The following is an 18,827-nucleotide window of genomic DNA, read 5'->3' on the forward strand; positions in this document are numbered from 1 at the left end:
TTTTTTCTTCAATTTGATCTGTATTACACCTGATTGAAACATTTGAAATCTGTTTCTGCAACAAAGAAACTGCCAGTGTCTCTACTTTTCCTTTGTTTTAAATTTTACTCTATTTTTATTAATTCAACGAGTCTTTGTGTACTGTTTGTTTAATTAAAAAAGAAAGAAAGTTTTGCCCAGGTAGTGACGTCAGCGCTGCGCTGAGTCAGCTCAGTCAAACCGGAAACAAAACAAAGTGCAGGGCGCAGCCGCAGTAGCAGGCTGGGCTCGTGACGTCCTGCGGGTAAAAACTTTTCAAACTTTTCTTTAAATTTGGGAAAACTTTAATTTCCCCGTTTCCTGTCTTCATAATCAGCTAACGCTAAGCTGACGTCATCACACAGGTGAAGGAGCGCGAGGGCAGCTGCCGACTGGATCAAACCGGAAGTGAGGAAGAGGAGTTTGGAGCTGCAGGTAAAGTTGTTGCCAAAGATTGGAAACCAAATTTGATCCATAATTAAGGAGGAACTGGCGGGTTGAATGCGCGGCAGCTTTATGACCAACTTTATTATGAACGGAAACACCTGGTACCTGCCTTATTATATCTTGGACCCACCAGAACCGGAACCGGCTTTCAGCTCCAGAAATCCTCGTGTTTCCAGCCGCAGTCCAGATCCAGAGCAGAAGCTGCAGGTCTAGAAACTGGAAGCAGAGCTGCTCACGACCCATGGAGCCGCGCTATGACGTCACAGCCATAGCACACGATGACGTCACAGGCAGCAAACCAACTCTTTTCAGATCAGAACCTCTGGAACGCCAGACTGGAGAGTTCTGCATGGTTCTGGTTCCGCATGGTTCTGGTTCTGGTTCCTGAACCTGCAGTTCTAGTGTTTTACATATTCCAGCCTCTGGAAGTTCTAATCAGAACCAGAACCGGTCCTCAACTGTCGAGTTCTGCTCCTGCCTACGTTTCCCATCATGCACCTGCCCATTCTGACCTGACTGTCTCTTGGTTGCCATAGCGATGAAGAGGGGCCGGGTGCTGCCCGTCCTAGTGGGCGGAGTCTTCTGCCTGGCTGTGATGTCACTGTACCGCATGCTGGAGCTGATGCAGGGGGTGGAGCCTGACCACGGCAGGGGCTCACCTGTCCGCCAGGTGGAGGAAGTAGGTTCTTTGTTCTGTGACGGTCCGGGCGGCTCGTGGCTCAGTCAGCCAATCAGATGTCTGTGTGCAGGATTTGTCCCGCCTCCAGCTGAAAATCGACAGACTGGAGCGCCTCCTGGTGGTTAACAACCGGCTGGTCGCTCGGCTGCGGGACTCGCTGCTGGTTAGAGAGTCGCCTGAGGGAGGGGGCGGGGCCAACGGCAGCTCTAACTCCGCCCACAACCGAGCAGCTCCGCCTCCAGGCTGCCGGAAGGCCGAAGAGATGAAGGACGACCCCGACGGAGTGCAGGTGATCTGAGCGTGCTCAGAGCTGTTTGTCTGATTGGCCTGTTGCTGATCCGATCAGAACGGATCAGAACCGTCTGTTTGCTCCTCAGCTGCTGGACGTCTACGACCTCCTGCCCTTCGACAACCCCGACGGCGGCGCCTGGAAGCAGGGCTTCCAGATCAGTTACCGTGGAGACGAGTGGGCGGAGCAGCCGCTGGAGCTCTTCCTGGTTCCCCACTCCCACAACGACCCAGGTGAGTGGGCGGAGCCGGGCCTCCAGGTGGAGCCTGAGGTGTGTGAAGTGACCGACTGCTCTGTGTTTCAGGCTGGGTGAAGACGTTTGACGGCTACTACCGGGACCAGACCAGACACATACTGGACAACATGCTGGTCAAACTGGGAGAGGACAGCAGGTAGGCCACCGGTGCTGACCGGTCCAGAACTGAGCGGCCCGGTGTCGGCCTATCACTAATCAGAGCTGTAGCCTGTGCTGGGTGAGCGCTAACAGCGCCATGTTGGTCCCAGGAGGAAGATGATCTGGGCCGAGATCAGCTACTTCTCCCAGTGGTGGAACGACATCGATGACCAGAAGAGGGCGCTGGTCAGACGGTAACCTTCATCTACGCTCCTCTTCATCCTCAGTCAGCTGACCGAGTGGGCGTGGTCACATGTTTCCTGTCTGCTCTGTGATTGGCCAGCCTGGTGGGGGCGGGGCAGTTGGAGATGGTGACGGGCGGTTGGGTCATGTCTGATGAAGCGAACTCTCACTACTTTGCGATGCTGGATCAGCTGATGGAGGGCCACCAGTGGCTGCAGACTCACCTGGGTAAGGCTCACCTGTCTTTGCGGCTGAGGCTCCGCCCCCCGTCGCTGACGCTGTCTGTCTGTAGGCGTGAAGCCGAGCAGCGGCTGGGCCGTCGATCCCTTTGGCCACTCCCCTTCCATGACGTACCTGCTGAAGGGGGCGGGGCTTAGCAACATGCTGATCCAGAGGGTGCACTACTCCGTCAAGAAGCACTTTGCCCAGCAACGGACTCTGGAGTTTCTATGGCGACAGAGCTGGGGTGAGAGAGAGGGCGAGAGACTCTGAGCTCGCTGATGTAAATGTTCTGACTCCGCCCACTTCCTGTCTTCCAGACTCCTCCTCCCGCAGTGACATCACATGTCACATGATGCCGTTCTACAGCTACGACGTCCCTCACACCTGCGGCCCGAACCCGGCCGTCTGCTGCCAGTTCGACTTCCACCGCCTGCCAGGGGGGCGGGTCTTCTGTCCCTGGAGGATCCCGCCGCAGCCAATCACAGAGCAGAACATCAAGGAGAGGTGAGCAGGGGGCGGGGCCACAGCCACACACCTCATTACCTGATATACCTGATGTTAATGGAACCAGGCTTTTATTTTGAAAGGCCAACATCCTCTTTAGTCACCTGCTTTGAGTTGTTGACCTTGCAGCCGTGGCTCTTACTGAGCATGCTCAGAAGGGTGATGCCCCGCCTCCAGCAAGGAGGCTGAACACCAGACTTCCTCTTCCTCCCAGAGCTCTGCTCCTATTGGACCAGTACCGACAGAAGTCCCGCCTCTTCCGCTCCTCGGTGCTGCTGGTTCCTCTGGGAGACGATTTCCGCTTCGTGGAGTCCGGGGAGTGGGACGCACAGTTCAGCAACTACCAGAAGCTGTTCGACTACTTCGACCAGCATCCCGAGCTGCACATCAAGGTGAGGGCTCACCTGGCCGGGGGCGGAGCTAAGGGATGAGTCTAGCGGAGCTAAGAGCTTATGGTTGAGTCTGGTTTTCTGGTACCAGGCCCGGTTTGGGACGCTGTCAGACTACTTTGCGGCGCTGCACCGGCGGCTGGCGGAGGCGGGAACGACGCTGCCCACGCTACGCGGAGACTTCTTCACCTACGCCGACCGGGACGACCACTACTGGAGCGGATACTTCACCTCCCGGCCGTTCTACAAGCGGCTGGACCGGACCCTGGAGTCCACGCTCAGGTGGGCGTGTCCTGCTGGGTCGGGGGGCCGCGGCGCCCTCTGCCGGTCAAACTCACTGGTTCTCACCTGCTTCTCTACTCAGAGCCACTGAAATCTTTTACACTCTCACGCTGGCTGACATGCGCCGTTTCCGTGGCGACGGTCGTCTGGTCGAAGGGTTTCCGGCACGCGAACATTACCAGCGGCTGACAGAGGGGAGGCGGAGCTTGGGGCTATTCCAGCACCACGACGCCGTCACGGGAACGGCGCGGGACCCGGTGGTGATCGACTACGGAACCAGGTGACCACTTCCTGTTCCAACATGGAGGCTCTTTGTTCACGTAACCACAGTAAAACTTTATCAGCAGGGATAAATAAAACCAGCTGAGGTCAATCTGAACAAATCCAATCCTCCATTTAATGAGATGTTCTTGAGCTACGCTAGCAGCTATGCTAGCAGCTATGCTTACTTTTGCCAGCATTTCACTCATTCCGCTGCTTATACCAATTATTAAAATAAAATGACTTGTCACATGTAGTTAGTTTGACCAGCCACAGTTTACAACAGATATAATTTCTGGCTTCATATCTACTTATGCAATTCAATCCAAATCGATTGGGAATAAAGTATGACTTCGTTGGCTTGCTCTCACAGTGCAGAGTAAAAACTCTAAGACTCTGTGGCTCTTGCTTGTCAGTTATATTTTAAAGTTGCAATCTTAAGTTAAGAATTAAAAACACTATTTACAAAAATAATTAATTTTATTTAAAACCAACAAAAACTATTTTGTTCTAAATTAACATGAAATATGTAGCCTATGAATAAGGCTTGTAACCGTCCTGTCTTAACACCATAAATCATAAATATTTTTGATGTATTTATTCCAGTAATGAAAACCTTGTCAGCTGTTTGTAGCTTGTTTTTAGCATTAGCCTGTTTGTGTCTCATTTTCCCCTCCAAACTCTCTGTTCAAGATGCTGTCAACATGGAAAATGCTAAGAGGTAACTTCCTGTTCAACGTCAGCAGTTAGCTTTTAGCATTAACATCCCATCACATCCCTTCAGCGTTAGCATTAGCTTTCAGAATTAACTCCCTTTATTATTAGCATTTTATTGAGTTTGTTCACTTGGTTAATGTTGTTGGCATGTTGTTTCCATGCAGATTATTTCACCGATATTAACATGCTAGTGGCCTCGTACTACTTTCATAGCCAATTCTTAGCCTGTTACCTTGTTAGGTTATTAGCATGTTTTGCATGCTATCACTTTGTTAGCCTGTTGCTACAACTTAGCTTTTTTTTATGGCTGCTGCTACTATTATCGTCTGGTTATTCTGTTGCTATAATGTCTGTTTTAACTTAATATTAGGAAGTTGTTAGTATATCATCACCTTGGTAGTCTGATTATAACATCTAAGCCGTGACCTTGTTAGCCAGCTATTAGCATGTTGACACACTCTTAGTGTTATCTTGTTAGCCTCTTGTTTGGTTAAGGTTAGCATGTCACTCTGTTGTTACCAACCTGCTGTAACGATGATGTAGCATGGTTAGCCTGTTGTTAGCATGCGTAGTCTGATGTTGGTCTGTTTGTGACCTGTTGTTAAGGCGATATCCTGTGGTGACATTGCTAGCTTATTGGCTTTAGCATGGTACCTGTATTGTTAGTCTTCTGTATTTATTCTGTCAAATAAAAGAAAACATGACAGCAGGTTTGTTTTACAGGTTGTTTCATGCCATCCTGAACCTGCGCCAGGTGTTGCTGAGCTCCGCCCACTGGCTAATCCTGTTGGACAAGAGCCAGTACCACGAAGACCCATCAAAACCCTTCTTGCAAATGGTGCTGAACGGTTACCTCACTGATTAATCTATAAGGACTAGTTTAATAATAAAAACTCAATTGTTATTTTCAAGTCTCATTTTTACATGACTGCTGCTCTGGTTGCGCACATGAACTCACCTGTTCTCACCTGTTCTCACCTGCAATGTGTTTTTTCAGGATGAGGTGATCTCTGCGCAGGACGCTTTGCCTCAGAAGACGACGTTGACGCTCGGTGATGAGCCCAGGTGAGGAGGTGTGCATCTGTGTGAAGGTTCAGGTATATATAGGTATTGATTATTGGTGATTGCTGCAGGTCATTGATCGTTTTGAACCCGACGGAGCAGCTCCGTACCTCTGTCATCACGCTGGTGGTGGATTCTCCAGACGCTCGCGTCGTCGATGCAGCAAGCGGTCGACCAATGGCAGTGCAGGTCTCTGGTGTGTGGGCGGAGCCTAGTAAAGTGTCTGCAGAAGCCTTCCAGGTGAGTGATTGATTGATTATTGATCCCAGCAGCAGTAGCTCTCTGAACTCCTCTGCTCCTTTCCCCCAGCTCTCCTTCGTTGCTGAACTTCCTCCTCTGTCGCTCAACGTGTATCATGTGATCAAAGCTCCGGCTGGCTCCGCCCCCCGGGCGCGCTATGTCGTCCATCGCCATGGCGACCCACCAACCGTCCACTCTGAGCACTTCCAGGTGTCCCGGCTCCAAGGACCTGAAGCCGACTTGCCTCTGTTGCTTAGTAACAAGCATCTTCACATATGGAGCTCCCCTGAGACCGGCCTGCTGCAGGTCTGGCCCTTCAAAGTAAAAGCCTGATCAAACGAGGGAAAAAAAAAAAAAGTTTGTTTTCATTCTGGAGCAGAAGCTGCAGCTGCAGGACGGTCGGGTCCGACAGGTCCAGGTCCACTTCCTGTGGTACGGAACCAGAACCTCAGGGGACCGCAGCGGAGCGTACCTGTTCCTGCCAGGGGAGGAGGGGCCTCAGGTGAGTCAGGAGAACATCCCTATCTCTCTCTCTCTCTCTCTCTCACTCATAGTCTCTCTCTCTCGCCCCCTACAGGCCTACTCGTCCTCTGAGCCCCCGCTGATCCGGGTCACTAGGGGCCCCATCTTCTCTGACATCACTTCCTGCTTCCCACACTTCACACACACCGTGCGGCTCTACCACCTGGACGGTATCCGTGTTTCCGGCCAGAAAGGAACTTCCTGTTCTGTTTCAGGATTTTCACAATAAGAGGTTCCTGTGTGTTGCAGGGCATGCTGGGAAATCCCTGGAGATTTCCAACATGGTGGACATCAGGTCGGAGACCAACAGGGAGCTGGTCATGCGGCTCGTCACTGATGTCGCCAGCGGCAACCGTTTCTATACCGACCTCAATGGCTTCCAGGTTCTTGCTCTTCCTTTACTGATCCGCTTTAAGTTTGGTTTAGTCAGGCAACCAATCAGGAGCTTCCTTACTGACAGCTGAGAAGTTGCTGGTTATTGGATTGCTGACTGGTTGCTGAGTTGCTGAATGGTTGCTGAGTTGATGAATGGTTGCTGAGTTGCTGAATGGTTGCTGAGTTGCTGAATGGTTGCTGAGTTGTTGGTTGGTTGCTGAGTTGCTGACTGGTTGCTGAGTTGTTGGTTGGTTGCTGAGTTGCTGACTGGTTGCTGAGTTGCTGAATGGTTGCTGAGTTGTTGGTTGGTTGCTGAGTTGCTGACTGGTTGCTGAGTTGATGAATGGTTGCTGTGCTGTTGACTGGTTGCTGAGTTGCTGACTGGTTGCTGAGTTGCTGACTGGTTGCTGAGTTGCTGAATGGTTGCTGAGTTGTTGGTTGGTTGCTGAGTTGCTGACTGGTTGCTGAGTTGCTGAATGGTTGCTGAGTTGTTGGTTGGTTGCTGAGTTGCTGACTGGTTGCTGAGTTGATGAATGGTTGCTGTGCTGTTGATTGGTTGCTGAGTTGCTGACTGGTTGCTGAGTTGCTGAATGGTTGCTGAGTTGTTGGTTGGTTGCTGAGTTGCTGACTGGTTGCTGAGTTGATGAATGGTTGCTGTGCTGTTGACTGGTTGCTGAGTTGCTGACTGGTTGCTGAATGGTTGCTGAGTTGCTGAATGGTTGCTGAGTTGCTGAATGGTTGCTGAGTTGCTGACTGGTTGCTGAGTTGCTGAATGGTTGTTGAGTTGTTGGTTGGTTGCTGAGTTGCTGACTGGTTGCTGAGTTGCTGAATGGTTGCTGAGTTGCTGACTGGTTGCTGAGTTGCTGAATGGTTGTTGAGTTGTTGGTTGGTTGCTGAGTTGCTGACTGGTTGCTGAGTTGCTGAATGGTTGCTGAGTTGCTGACTGGTTGCTGAGTTGCTGACTGGTTGCTGAATGGTTGCTGAGTTGCTGAATGGTTGCTGAGTTGCTGAATGGTTGCTGACTGGTTGCTGAATGGTTGCTGAGTTGCTGAATGGTTGCTGAGTTGCTGACTGGTTGCTGAGTTGCTGAATGGTTGCTGAGTTGCTGACTGGTTGCTGAGTTGCTGAATGGTTGCTGTGCAGATGCAGCAACGCCGCTCGCTGGAGAAGCTCCCCCTGCAGGCCAACTTCTACCCGATGACGTCGGCAGCATTCCTGCAGGACGCATCGAGTCGTCTGTCGCTGCTGTCGGCGCAGAGCCAGGCGGTGGCGTCGCTCCGAGCCGGTGAGCGCTGCTCCGGAACCGGCGGAACGGTTCTGGCTGAGAACTGAGCTCTGTGTTTACCTGGGCAGGTGAGCTGGAGCTGGTGCTGGACCGGCGGCTGCAGCAGGACGATAACCGTGGCCTGGGTCAGGGGGTCACCGACAACAAGCCGACCGTCGCTCTCTACCGCCTGCTGCTGGAGGACAGGGGCGGGGCCGAGGTGAGGGGGCGGGGCTCCACCAAGTTACCATGACAACAACAAGGAACAGGTTCCATCCAGGAAAAGCAGAACTGCCAACACGGCCCTGATGGTTCTGCTCTGCTTTATCCAACAGGAAGTGGGTGGAGCCTCAGTGGAACACCTGTCTCTCCTCGCCCACCTGGCCTCTCTCTCTCTCTCCCATCCTCCCATCACCATGGTCGGCCCGGGCGACCAGCTGCCGAAGCTCCGCCCTTTCCAGGCGCTGCGCTCCTCTCTGCCATGCGACCTTCACTTGTTGAATCTGAGGACGCTGGAGGATCCAAAGGTGAGAGCTGACGTCACTTCCTGTCTCTCCTCACAGTAACTTGATCACACCTGGCCAACAGGCGAGTCTGGGACTGAGAGCACCCAGGGTTCACCTGATCTGAGCGGTCTGGTCCGGTCCAGTCCCAGTGGTCTGATCCGGTTAAGATCCTTTCTGATGGGTCAGAAAGAATCAGAACCGGTGGGTCCAACCGGCTGGGGGAAAGAGGTCTGACTGGTGTCAGCTTCCTCCCAGAGTGATGCCTCTGCTGATCTTCAGGGTTCTGCCGGTTCTGGATCAGATCCACTCTGATCTACGTTCTGTCTCTGTTGACAAACAGGAAGCTGGGAGCCCGTCACAGGAAGTGGCACTCCTCCTCCACAGGAAGGGCTTTGACTGTAGCTCCGCCCCCACGCCGCGCCCAGCCTGCTCCTGGAATGGCCTGGATGAGGTTGGACTTCCGCTGGACTCAGGTTTTCTGTCAGTTTTTCGTTTTTACAGATGGTTCTGTGTCTCCTGCAGCTGGACCTGGACGATCTGTTCGCTCCGCTGCGGTTCCGTTCGCTGCGCCGCTCCGGCCTAACGCTGCTCCGGGACCACGACCGGTCTGACTCCGCCCACCAGGCGCAGGAGCTCCGCCCCATGGAGATCAGTGCATTCCGGGTGGAGATCGACTAATGAAGCTGTAGCAGCAAGCAGGAAGTCTGGCTCTTTCACAATAAAAGCCATCTGAGGTCAAACACTGCAACTGTCTCATTGCTGCGGCAACATGTGTGTAGAGTGTGTGTGTTTCCATGGAGATGCTGTGTCGCTGTTCTCCCTGAGCGTGAATCTGGGTGGTTGTTGTTTTTTGTGACCAAGGGAATTCTGGGAAATATATTTTTGTAAATTTCTTTGTTTTCTGTGAAACTGATGAAGAAAATGTGAAGGGTTCTGGTTCTGTTCTGGCTCTGTTCTGGGCAAATCTGGTCCAATAAAAATTTAATTATTGTTGAAATGAAAACATCTGGAGTCATTTTGTGTTTAAAGAAAGTTGTTCCTTGTTGATCCAATCCACAGGTTCTGCTGGGTTTTTCTGGGTTCTGTTGGGCTCCAAGCAGAAAACTGAATCTTTCTAAATGGAAAATGGAGAATTTTCTGTATTTTTATTTCATTTTTGTATCCTGACACATCGAGTCACAAACATTCAGCAAACCTTTCAGTGAGACGGACTCGAGCCGGGCCGGTCCGGTCCAATTTAACCGGGTTCAGTACAGCAGGACTTTAATAAGAAACATCTTGTTGCTGACAATAAAAACATTTTCTGGCCAACCAAATAAAAAATCACATTAGGAGTCGAGACACCTTTCATCTTGACCTGCAATAATTATTTCCTTTCTAATTTAAATAAAGTTAAAAGTTGAAAAAAACAACAAATAACACAAAATTGGAGCAGAGCAGAAATTGGGCCGTTTTTCCCCCAGTGACCCGTAACAGCATGACTACAGAGACGGCTCAACATAACCTCAGCCACTCTCGAAGCCTCATCATCCAGGTGGTTCTGGACATCATGACCGGAACCACCGGGCCGGGTCAGAACAGCAGGAGCTGCTGCTGATTGTCACATGTGATCTGAGGATCTTTTACTCCTTAAGTTTCAGTTTCTCAGGAATCGTGACCTGTGAAATGTGATCTGAGGATCTTTTACTCCTTAAGTTTCAGTTTCTCAGGAATCATGTGACCAAATGGAGTCAGCCTCCACTGTCAGAGAATAAACTGCTGAACTCTGATTGGTCCATTCGGTCTTATCTCAGAAGTTAATCAGAACAGAAAAAAACGGTCTCAGGGCGTTAACCTGCAGTTAGATGATCGGTTTTATCTGGATGTCTTCTCTCTGTGATGGTTCTTTGTAGAGGAACTGTCACAAAGTCAAAGGTCAACTAAACAATTCAAACTATTGAATTGTTGGTGTTGATCCGACTCTCACTGGTGCTGTGGGTTTCAGTTTGGCAGCCTGCCTTCTTCCTGGTTCCTGGTAGAGAGAAGAGTCCGCAGACGCATTCAGCAACGTTCACCTTTCTGCGACCTTCAGAGACCATGGGCGTTAAGGGAATGAAGACTCTGGTTGCAGAGTCAGATACTTTGGAGGATGTTGGCTTCAAGGACAGCGCCGTCATCATTGACGGTCCAAATCTCTACTATTCTCTGTATTTTAACTCTGAGCCAAAGTTGGACCAGCAACACGGAGGAGATTACTCTGCATTCAGTGGTCTGGTCTGTCGGTTCTTCAGCAGCCTGAGGAGATGCAACATCAAACCGCTGGTCGTTCTGGATGGAGGCGCAGAACCTGTGAAGAACAAAACTGTTGGAAATCGTCTGAAAGACAAACTTCAGAAAGCAAAGAGACTTTCAGAGTCCAGGGCCGGCGAGTGGGACAACATCTTGCCTCCTCTGGTCAAAGACGTCTTCATCCAGGTCCTTCAGGAGCTGCAGGTGGAGATCCAGCAGTGTTTCGGAGAGGCAGACCTGACAGCCGCTCTGAGGGCCAATGAGAGGAAATGCCCCGTTCTGTCCAACGACTCAGATTTTTACATCTTTGATGTGCAGGAAGGGTTTCTTTCAATTGATGGATTCCAGTGGGAGTCTGTGACACAAGGAGCCATTCCTGCTCGGCGCTACAGAATCTCACAGTTTTGTAGATGTTTTAATGTCGACGAGAAGCACATGCCTGTCTTTGCTGCTTTATCAGGAAATGATTACTCACAGTTGGAAAAAGAAGACATCAAAAGGTTAATCAGAAGATATCCTGAAGCTCAGCAGCCAGGAGGATCCTCTACCTGTCGACAGCGAGCCATCCTCAGGCTTTTAGGAGATTTCAGGGGGAAGACGCCTGAAGAGGCTGTGACAGCAGCTCTGCAGCTGGCTGGCAGATCTAAGCAGGAGGACATCAAACTTTTCCTGAATTCAGCTCAACAATATGCCTTAAAGGAGCCACCTCGTCCCAACCTGCCTCAGTGGGTCATCCAGGAAATTCAGAGAGGAAGACTGACCTCCTTTGTCACATCTGTTGTGATCCAGAAGTCAATGACCTTGACTCCACTGGTGGAGGACTTCTCCCAGCCCAGCAGCTACAGTGCGTCCCTCCGGATCCGACAGTTCTTTTACGGACTGTTGCTAGGATCGGAGCCATGCACGGAATATGACCGGGAGGGCACTGAAGATATGCGTCCTAAACAGGTCACCCCTGTCCAAGCAGGTGTGACACCAGAGGAGCTGCAGAAACTGGAGCTGGAACATCTGAATGAGGTAAAACTGCTTCACTTGGATCATGCTGTTCACTGATAAGATGTTGCTCCAGGTTACAATGAAAACCAATCAGTTAAAAATAGCGGAGAAGTAAGATATCGCAACATCTCGTAACACCAACAGTAACATACCAGGGCTTTAACATACATGAGGTGTAACAAGATGTCAAGAGATCTTACACTCATAGTAACACGCTAGGAATTTAACACACCAGGGATGTAACATGCTAGGGATGTACCACCATGTCACGAGATCCTGTTGATGAACAATGAGTGAAACAAACTAATGTCTCTAAAAATCTAAAAATTCTGCTGTGTTCTTGCTGGTCCTTTATTTCTACTGTTTGCATCTATGTAAACTATTAACGTTCTCCTCTGACGATGCCCACCTCCAGAAGTGATGCTGCCCTATGCAGGTTGGAGTGCTCTGCTGATCCTGGGGGTTACATTGCCTTTGACTTTGGCTCTTGTTGCTCCATCATGGCAACCTGCTGAGGTTAGACTAAGAGCAGTTTAATGATCTCAGTGTGGTACCGACTACCAACCATTGATCAGAGATCCAAAAGTGTAGCCTATAAGGAAGCAATTCCTCATGGGTCCAGTGTCTGTGGTGTTGTGTTCAGTGCTAACTGGGCGTCTTTTATGACAAGCAGAGTCCCTCACTGGGCAGAATGGTGACGGAGTTGAAGTTAGACGAAGGAGAGGGAAAGAGAGAAGCTGGATGTTATTTTCTGTAGTAGCACAGGGAAGTAGACATTGGGCAGAATGAAGGACACCCTGAAGACCCCGACTGAGGTCCTCTGTGTTGCTGCACCTTTAAGCTCCTGACTGAACAGCGGTTCATGTTACCTTCTCTTCTAAGGATCAAGATGAAAAATAAAACCGTGCAAGGAAATCATGACTCTATTTCCTCTGCAGGCTCCTGAGGATCTACGCCACACCGTCTTGTATGAAGCTCTGGGATGTTCAGGCTTGGACCTTGAACACATCCCGGACCAGCTGAAGCTGACACTCTGTGTGACCCGGTTCTGGTTCTGGTACCAGAACCGCCAGCAGAACCCCTTAGAAGGATTCAACATGTCCTGCCTCCAGGCCCTGGTCCTCGGATTCCTGCAAGGAAACACTGATGGAGGTGAGGCTCAGCAGGATGATGTATAACGGTTGGATGACGGTTGGATGGCGGTTGAATGATGGTTGGATGGCGGTTGGATGGCGGTTGGATGGCAGTTGGATGATGATTGGATGGTGGTTGGATGACAGTTGGATGACGGTTGGATGGTGGTTGGATGGTGGTTGGATGACTGTTGGATGGTGGTTGGACGGTGGTTGGATGACGGTTGGATGGTGGTTGGACGGTGGTTGGATGATGGTTGGATGACGGTTGGATGACGGTTGGATGACAGTTGGATGGTGGTTGGACGGTGGTTGGATGACAGTTGGATGGCGGTTGGATGGTGGTTGGATGGCGGTTGGATGGCAGTTGGATGGTGGTTGGATGACAGTTGGATGACGGTTGGATGGCAGTTGGATGGTGGTTGGATGACAGTTGGATGACGGTTGGATGGTGGTTGGACGGTGGTTGGATGACGGTTGGATGATGGTTGGATGGTGGTTGGACTGTGGTTGGATGACGGTTGGATGACGGTTGGATGACGGTTGGACGGTGGTTGGACTGTGGTTGGATGACGGTTGGATGACGGTTGGATGACGGTTGGACGGTGGTTGGATGATGGTTGGATGATGGTTGGATGGTGGTTGGATGATGGTTGGACGGTGGTTGGACGGTGGTTGGATGATGGTTGGATGACGGTTGGATGGTGGTTGGATGGTGGTTGGATGATGGTTGGACGGTGGTTGGATGACGGTTGGATGGTGGTTGGATGATGGTTGGACGGTGGTTGGACGGTGGTTGGATGATGGTTGGATAACGGTTGGATGGTGGTTGGATGGTGGTTGGATGATGGTTGGACGGTGGTTGGATGATGGTTGGATGACAGTTGGACGGTGGTTGGATGATGTTTGGATGACGGTTGGATGGTGGTTGGACGGTGGTTGGATGACGGTTGGATGACGGTTGGATGGTGGTTGGATGACAGTTGGATGACGGTTGGATGGTGGTTGGACGGTGGTTGGATGACGGTTGGATGATGGTTGGATGGTGGTTGGACGGTGGTTGGATGACGGTTGGATGGTGGTTGGATGATGGTTGGATGACGGTTGGATGGTGGTTGGATGATGGTTGGACGGTGGTTGGACGGTGGTTGGATGATGGTTGGATGACGGTTGGATGGTGGTTGGATGATGGTTGGACGGTGGTTGGATGAAGGTTGGATGACGGTTGGATGGTGGTTGGATGATGGTTGGACGGTGGTTGGACGGTGGTTGGATGACGGTTGGATGGTGGTTGGATGGTGGTTGGATAATGGTTGGACGGTGGTTGGATGATGGTTGGATGACGGTTGACGGTGGTTGGATGATGGTTGGATGACGGTTGGACGGTGGTTGGATGATGGTTGGATGACGGTTGGACGGTGGTTGGATGATGTTTGGATGACGGTTGGATGGTGGTTGGACGGTGGTTGGATGACGGTTGGATGACGGTTGGATGACGGTTGGATGGTGGTTGGATGACAGTTGGATGACGGTTGGATGGTGGTTGGACGGTGGTTGGATGACGGTTGGATGATGGTTGGATGGTGGTTGGACGGTGGTTGGATGACGGTTGGATGACGGTTGGATGGTGGTTGGATGATGGTTGGATGACGGTTGGATGGTGGTTGGATGATGGTTGGACGGTGGTTGGACGGTGGTTGGATGATGGTTGGATGACGGTTGGATGGTGGTTGGATGGTGGTTGGATGATGGTTGGACGGTGGTTGGATGAAGGTTGGATGACGGTTGGATGGTGGTTGGATGATGGTTGGACGGTGGTTGGACGGTGGTTGGATGACGGTTGGATGGTGGTTGGATGGTGGTTGGATAATGGTTGGACGGTGGTTGGATGATGGTTGGATGACGGTTGACGGTGGTTGGATGATGGTTGGATGACGGTTGGACGGTGGTTGGATGATGGTTGGATGACGGTTGGATGGTGGTTGGATGATGGTTGGACGGTGGTTGGATGACGGTTGGATGGTGGTTGGATGGTGGTTGGATGATGGTTGGACGGTGGTTGGATGATGGTTGGACGGTGGTTGGATGACAGTTGGATGACGGTTGGATGGTGGTTGGACGGTGGTTGGATGACGGTTGGATGATGGTTGGATGGTGGTTGGACGGTGGTTGGATGGTGGTTGGACGGTGGTTGGATGACGGTTGGATGGTGGTTGGATGGTGGTTGGATGATGGTTGGACGGTGGTTGGATGATGGTTGGACGGTGGTTGGATGATGGTTGGATGACGGTTGGATGATGGTTGGATGAAGGTTGGATGACGGTTGGATGGTGGTTGGATGATGGTTGGACGGTGGTTGGACGGTGGTTGGATGACGGTTGGATGGTGGTTGGATGGTGGTTGGATAATGGTTGGACGGTGGTTGGATGATGGTTGGATGACGGTTGACGGTGGTTGGATGATGGTTGGATGACGGTTGGACGGTGGTTGGATGATGGTTGGATGACGGTTGGATGGTGGTTGGATGATGGTTGGACGGTGGTTGGATGACGGTTGGATGGTGGTTGGATGGTGGTTGGATGATGGTTGGACGGTGGTTGGATGATGGTTGGACGGTGGTTGGATGATGGTTGGATGACGGTTGGATGATGGTTGGATGACGGTTGGATGACGGTTGGATGGTGTGTCCCTGTTGCAGGCAGTGCGGTCCGGTCCAGCCCGGGTGTGGTGGCTGCTCGGCGCCCCCTGCAGGCCGGTGCTGCTCATGCTTTCAGCCGCTGGTTGACCTGCCTGAGGCAGAGCCTCCACCTCAACCAGCTGCTGCGCTTCCCTCTGCCGGAGCCGCAGTGCTGCAGGTAAACGCCCGGCTGATCTTCAGACAGGCCGTATTCTAGCTGACCCCTGACCTCTGACCCTGCCTCCAGGCTGTACTGCGGTCCATGGCTCCACCAGCTGCAGAACCAGCTGCTGACCGACTCCAACGCTTTCAGAGAGAGTAGGGAGCGGCTGCAGGACGGCGAGAGAGAGCTGCTGGACAGAGCCCTGACGGTCATCCAGTCTGCTGGACAGGAAGCTGATGAGGAACTGGCTAGGGGGCGGGGCCAGTTCATGGGGCGGGGCCCGTTCAGGGGGCGGGCCTCAGCTGGAAGACAGATCAAGCACAGGAGGCTGGTCTCAGCTTCAGGATCGTCCCTAATTAGAGCAATTCCCTCACCCCAAGGAGGGACCCCAGAAGGATTAAGGTCCCCATATAGAGAGTCTTCACAACCATTAAGGTCCCCATGTACAAGAGATGGAAGAACATTTTTCCATAGTTACCAGAATAATTTTCCCACCAGGAGGACGGGCCCAGACGATGACGGGAGGGAAACGCAGAAGAAAAAAAACAGACAGACGGAATGAAGGTTTGCAAATCGTTGACAGGAAGCTGATGTTGCTCCCTGAGGAAACCTGTTGCTGTTGCTCTCAGCAACCTGTTGCTCTGGTTTTTGCTACTTTAGTGTGCCAAATGTGTTTTTAAGGCTGAGTGTTGAGATGGGAATACAGGTTTTAAGTAGGACATTCTGCTCTGAAGGCTGCAGCAATCTGTTTCTGCTCTCTGCTTTTAAACTATATCTTATCTTGGCTGTTTAATGACAACTGTTTTAGAGCAACAGTTTCTCTTTTGTTCAATCAAATATGAAAACCTGAATGAACTGTAATATATTAGGTAAAATTAGTCTGAAGGAAGATCTCAGTTCAATAAAACACCTTCATGAGGCTGATTATTATCTGATTATTATCTGTTCTGTCTGTCCGGTCCCCCTGTTCAAAAAGGGGGACCGGAGGGTGTGCTCCAATTATAGAGGGGTCACACTCTTAAGCCTCCCTGGCAAGGTCTACTCAGGGGTCCTGGAGAGGAGGGTCCATCAGATAGTCGAACCTCGGATCCAGGAAAAGCAGTGTGGTTTTCGTCCTGGTCGTGGAACACTGGACCAGCTCTACACCCTCGGCAGGGTCCTGGAGGGTGCATGGGAGTTCGCCCAACCAGTCTACATGTGTTTTGTGGACTTGGAGAAGGTGTTCGACCGTGTCCCTCGGGGAGCCCTGTGGGGGGTTCTCCGGGAGTATGGGGTACTGGGCCCTTTGATACGGGCTGTCAGGTCCCTGTATGACCGGTGTCAGAGTCTGGTCCGCATTGCCGGCAGTAAGTCGGGCTCGTTTCCGGTGAGAGTTGGACTCCGCCAGGGCTGCCCTTTGTCACCGATTCTGTTCATTACTTTCATGGACAGAATCTCTAGAACAGCCAAGGTGTTGAGGGGATCCGATTTGGTGGCCTTAGGATCTCGTCTCTGCTTTTCGCAGACGATGTGGTCCTGTTGGCTTCATCAGATCGTGATCTGCAGCTCTCGCTGGAGCGGTTCGCAGCCGAGTGTGAAGCGGCCGGGATGGGGATCAGTGCCTCCAAATCCGAGGCCATGGTCTTGAGCCGGAAAAGGGTAGAGTGCCTTCTCCAGGTTAGGGGGGGTGTCCTGCCCCAAGTGGAGGAGTTTAAGTATCTCGGGATCTTGTTCACGAATGGGGGAAGAAGGGAGCGGGAGATCGACAGGCGGATTGGCGCAGCGTCTGCTGTCAAGCGGGCGCTGTACCGGTCCGTCGTGGTGAAGAAAGAGCTGAGCCAAAAAGCGAAGCTCTCGATTTACCGGTCGATCTACGTTCCCACCCTCATCTATGGTCATGAGCTTTGGGTCATGACCGAAAGCACGAGATCGCGGATACAAGCGGCCGAAATGGGTTTTCTCCGTAGGGTGGCTGGGCTCTCCCTTAGAGAGAGAAGCTCAGTCATCCGGGAGGGACTCAGAGTAGAGCTGCTGCTCCTTCACATCGAGAGGAGCCAGTTGAGGAGCATCTGGTCAGAATGCCTCCTGGGCGCCTCCCTGGTGAGGTGTTCAGGTCCCACCAGGAGGAGGGGAAAACCCAGGACACGCTGAAGGGACGATGTCTCTCGGCTGGCCTGGGAACATCTTGGGATTCCCCCGGAGGAGCTGGAAGAAGTGGCCGGGGAGGGAAGTCTGGGCCTCCCTTCTGAAGCTGCTACCCCCGCGACCCAACCTCGGATAAGCAGAAGAAGATGGATGTATGGATGGATGGATATTATCTGATTATTATCTGTTTATTATCGGATTATTATCTGATAATGAATTGGAGTTCATTAATTAATATATTTTCTGAATGTTTTATTGAATCTGTTGTTTTTTTTTTTATCTTGTCCAGCAACATTTGCTGATGTTTCCATGGTGACGTGAGATCAGGGGAGGCAGGTGGGCTACAGTTTGTAGGTGTAAGGAAACAACACACAAACGGCTGTTAGCTTAGCTAATAGCAGCAGCAGCTATAATCTACCACAACAATCACGTATTAATAATCGCAAAATACACATTGAGCCTGAAAGCATCCAGACTGGATGTTTTGTTCTTTGTGTGGCAAATATTTGAGTGTTTTTGGTGTTGAATCCTGAAACATAAAGTGCCGTTGTTGTCAGTTGCTATGGCAACGAGTCTGCGTGTAGCTTGGCTGACACACAGGGCGAGAAGGAAGTGGTTTGGAGTTGTACTCCGGTTTTTCCCTCTGCAGTGGATCACAGCACTACATTAATAAAAAATGCATTTCCAAGTTTCTCTGAGTTAATGTTGCTCTGGACGGCATGTAAAAGTCTTTTTGCTCTCCGTCGTCTGCATGCATGAAATTTCAGAACGTAAACAATAACATGCAAGGTGTTTATATTAGTAAATCTGATGAAGTCAGTGCCTCACCAGCTGTGACTCTCACCACACGTCACTGGTTTCCAGTCACTGTTTTGTGCTGGACGCTAACAGAGAACATTTACTTTAATAAAGTTTTGACTGTTTATCTTTGGTGTGTGTTGACCTTTGACCCCGGCTCTTGGTGTGTCGTTGTTTTGCCCTAGTGGACCCTGCTGGTTCGGCTCCTGGATGAACTGGGAATGTGGTGGGATTTGATTTCCTGGTTTTGTTTCTGATCTGGATTCAGACCCGCCTGGTTTCTGTTTTTTCCTCTTCAGGGTTTCAGATCAAAC

The 18,827-nt window shown here is 51.2% G+C and overlaps 2 protein-coding genes across 2 annotated transcripts; both read left to right on the forward strand.

The window, feature by feature from the left end:
* The first annotated feature begins 178 nt into the window (after positions 1 to 178).
* On the forward strand, positions 179 to 9,357 carry man2a1 (mannosidase alpha class 2A member 1). The gene is made up of 25 exons (XM_023338535.1): positions 179 to 283; positions 384 to 453; positions 1,002 to 1,144; positions 1,215 to 1,433; positions 1,522 to 1,666; positions 1,738 to 1,825; positions 1,938 to 2,021; positions 2,111 to 2,238; positions 2,303 to 2,476; positions 2,550 to 2,736; positions 2,951 to 3,128; positions 3,217 to 3,407; positions 3,490 to 3,687; positions 5,109 to 5,223; positions 5,383 to 5,450; positions 5,519 to 5,687; positions 5,757 to 5,993; positions 6,067 to 6,189; positions 6,265 to 6,379; positions 6,459 to 6,592; positions 7,728 to 7,869; positions 7,938 to 8,068; positions 8,184 to 8,375; positions 8,695 to 8,805; positions 8,877 to 9,357. The coding sequence occupies exons 3-25, from the start codon at positions 1,004 to 1,006 to the stop codon at positions 9,030 to 9,032; spliced, it is 3,426 nt and encodes a 1,141-aa protein (XP_023194303.1). The 5' UTR covers positions 179 to 283; positions 384 to 453; positions 1,002 to 1,003; the 3' UTR covers positions 9,033 to 9,357.
* Positions 9,358 to 10,068: 711 nt separating this feature from the next.
* On the forward strand, positions 10,069 to 16,588 carry LOC102218238 (protein asteroid homolog 1-like). The gene is made up of 4 exons (XM_023337960.1): positions 10,069 to 11,639; positions 12,557 to 12,770; positions 15,450 to 15,606; positions 15,676 to 16,588. Exons 1-4 carry the CDS (start codon positions 10,431 to 10,433, stop codon positions 16,151 to 16,153), a joined length of 2,058 nt encoding a protein of 685 aa, XP_023193728.1. The 5' UTR covers positions 10,069 to 10,430; the 3' UTR covers positions 16,154 to 16,588.
* Positions 16,589 to 18,827: the final 2,239 nt, after the last annotated feature.

This window comes from Xiphophorus maculatus, chromosome 8, assembly GCF_002775205.1.
Source record: "Xiphophorus maculatus strain JP 163 A chromosome 8, X_maculatus-5.0-male, whole genome shotgun sequence".
Lineage (NCBI taxonomy): Eukaryota > Metazoa > Chordata > Actinopteri > Cyprinodontiformes > Poeciliidae > Xiphophorus > Xiphophorus maculatus.